The sequence below is a fragment of the Chrysochloris asiatica genome, unplaced genomic scaffold (assembly GCF_000296735.1).
Source record: "Chrysochloris asiatica unplaced genomic scaffold, ChrAsi1.0 scaffold00031, whole genome shotgun sequence".
Classification (NCBI taxonomy): domain Eukaryota; kingdom Metazoa; phylum Chordata; class Mammalia; order Afrosoricida; family Chrysochloridae; genus Chrysochloris; species Chrysochloris asiatica.
Window position 1 is genome coordinate 8,117,200 of NW_006408549.1, and position 1,906 is coordinate 8,119,105.

Below are 1,906 nucleotides of genomic sequence, written 5' to 3' on the forward strand. Positions count from 1 at the left end.
CCCGCGCTGAGACCAAAGCAGCTAAAAAAAGAATGGAGCCGAAGCTTAGGAGTGAAGAAGCCGGAACCTCAGAGATCAGTCACACCTTCTACTTCCAAACAAGCTCTGTCCATCCGACCCGCCCACAAGTCTACACCACAGCGCCCCCTGCCCCAAGGCTTAGCCGCAAATCCAAACCCCGGTAAGGACAGGTGTCTCAAGGGTGGGCCAGGTCAAGGGGATGTAGGATTCAAATTCCGATTGTACCCCTTGTTACTGAAGGCCAATTAGTAAAACACGGCTGACTCTTTGGCTCCAGGTATGACCCAGGAAGCAATTCGAAAACTTGCGAATTCCAACCTAAGACCCTGGGGGCCGAGGGGGCGAAGAAGAGCCTCTGGGTTCGGTCGCAGTGGTTCTTCAGGTAAGGTTTCCACCCCCGCAAGCGGCCCGGTGTGTCACCATCGCGCCCCGGGAGGTGCGCCTGGACACCCCCAGATACCGTCGGGCTTGGTGGGGTTGGGCAGGATAGGGAGGACACCCGCTCAGCGCGGATACTAGTGGGCGGCATGGCTCAGGGCTGTCACCTGTCGGAGGGCTTGGTCCAGCTGCTGTGCTGAGGACAGGCTTTCAGAGTCTATCTTAGTTTCTTCTTTGCAATCCTCCGTCAGTTCCAACTGATCCGGTCTAACGAGTACTTCGTGCAACTGTCCGACCTCGAGATAGAGAATCGAAGTCAGTTCCCCACTCTATCCATCTCTCCCCTCTTCACCCTCCTCGGGCCCCCTTTGAGGGTCGGGCAGCAGAATCAAAGCACAAGAGTCGACGAGTCTCTGCCCCCGCCCCACCCCCACCCGGATCAGGTCGGAAAGGCCCTCGAAGTGGTCACTGGAGTTTAGGGAACCCACCCATGCTACTCTTGGTATCCACCGTAGGGCAGAGAACTGGTTCGGCGGCGTTCGTCTCCCCACCTGAGTCAAATTTCGGAGGACTGAATCCGCTCCAAAGCAGATAGCCAAGAAGTTTGATTTTACTCTGAATTTCCCTAGGCCTCGAGTCCAGCCTCCCGAAAGTGAGCAAACGAGCACTTACTTCTACAACAGATGTATCCCACGCCTTTCGATTGGACACAAACGTGAAGACATACCTTCTTGTTGGCCAGATCCACCACTTTCCACACAAGCAGGATCAGCTCCTTTTCATCCGAACCCAGCTTGGCCCCGGTGGCCCCACCAGTGATCCCAAAAAGCACCACCAAGTAATCCGGAGACGCCGTCATGACGATAGGTGGGGAGGGGGAAAGGGGGGGTCGGGAGGCGGTGAGGTAGGGTGGAAGCGAAAAAGAGAAAACCTGTGCTAAACCTCTCCTCAGAGAAAAGAAAGCGCGCCCACCCCCCCTCCTCGCCGCCGCCGGTGCAAAAGGCGGTAACCAGCCACCCAAGTCCACACCTGGCCTGTGCTCCACACCCAGGGCAGGAAGGGGGGGTGGGAAGGAGGGCGCTGAAGGCCTTCCCTTTAAGTATTCAATTGCCAGTGAGTCTATACAAAAAGCTAAGAGCAGAGCTGCACCTCCCGGAGGCGCGCGCAATGGCTGAAAGCTTTTCTGTTTGGGGATGTGGCTCTACCTGCCCGCCCCCTCCCCCACGTGGTGCAGGTAAAAGACACCTGGCGGCGCCGGCCCATTGGCTCCTTCAAACCACGACGTGGCAGCGATGGGGGAGGAGGCCTCCCGGGTAGGGAGAGGAGGGAGTGGGAGACAATGGCTAGATGAATGGAGAGAGGAGGATAAGCGCGGGGGGGGGGGGAGGAGAGACTAGAGAGGCGGGGAAGTGGAGGTTGCCACCCAGAGGGTAGCTAAGGCTAGATGAAAGGGGTGAGGGGTAAAAGAGCCTAGGGGTACGAATGGAGACGCCTGGGCTAGGGTAGT

The 1,906-nt window shown here is 57.8% G+C and overlaps 1 protein-coding gene across 2 annotated transcripts in view; it reads right to left on the reverse strand.

Annotated features, from left to right (window-relative positions):
• The window catches only part of ESRP1 (epithelial splicing regulatory protein 1), a 66,189-nt gene extending 64,756 nt beyond the window's left edge, over positions 1–1,433 (reverse strand). For both annotated transcript variants that reach the window (XM_006859213.1, XM_006859212.1), the window contains exons 1-2: positions 1,127–1,433; positions 567–695 (exon numbers count right to left, since the gene is read on the reverse strand). In XM_006859213.1, the coding sequence (XP_006859275.1) occupies positions 567–695; positions 1,127–1,258 (261 nt within the window). In that variant the 5' untranslated portion in view covers positions 1,259–1,433. The remainder of the gene's footprint in view (positions 1–566; positions 696–1,126) is intronic.
• Positions 1,434–1,906: the final 473 nt, after the last annotated feature.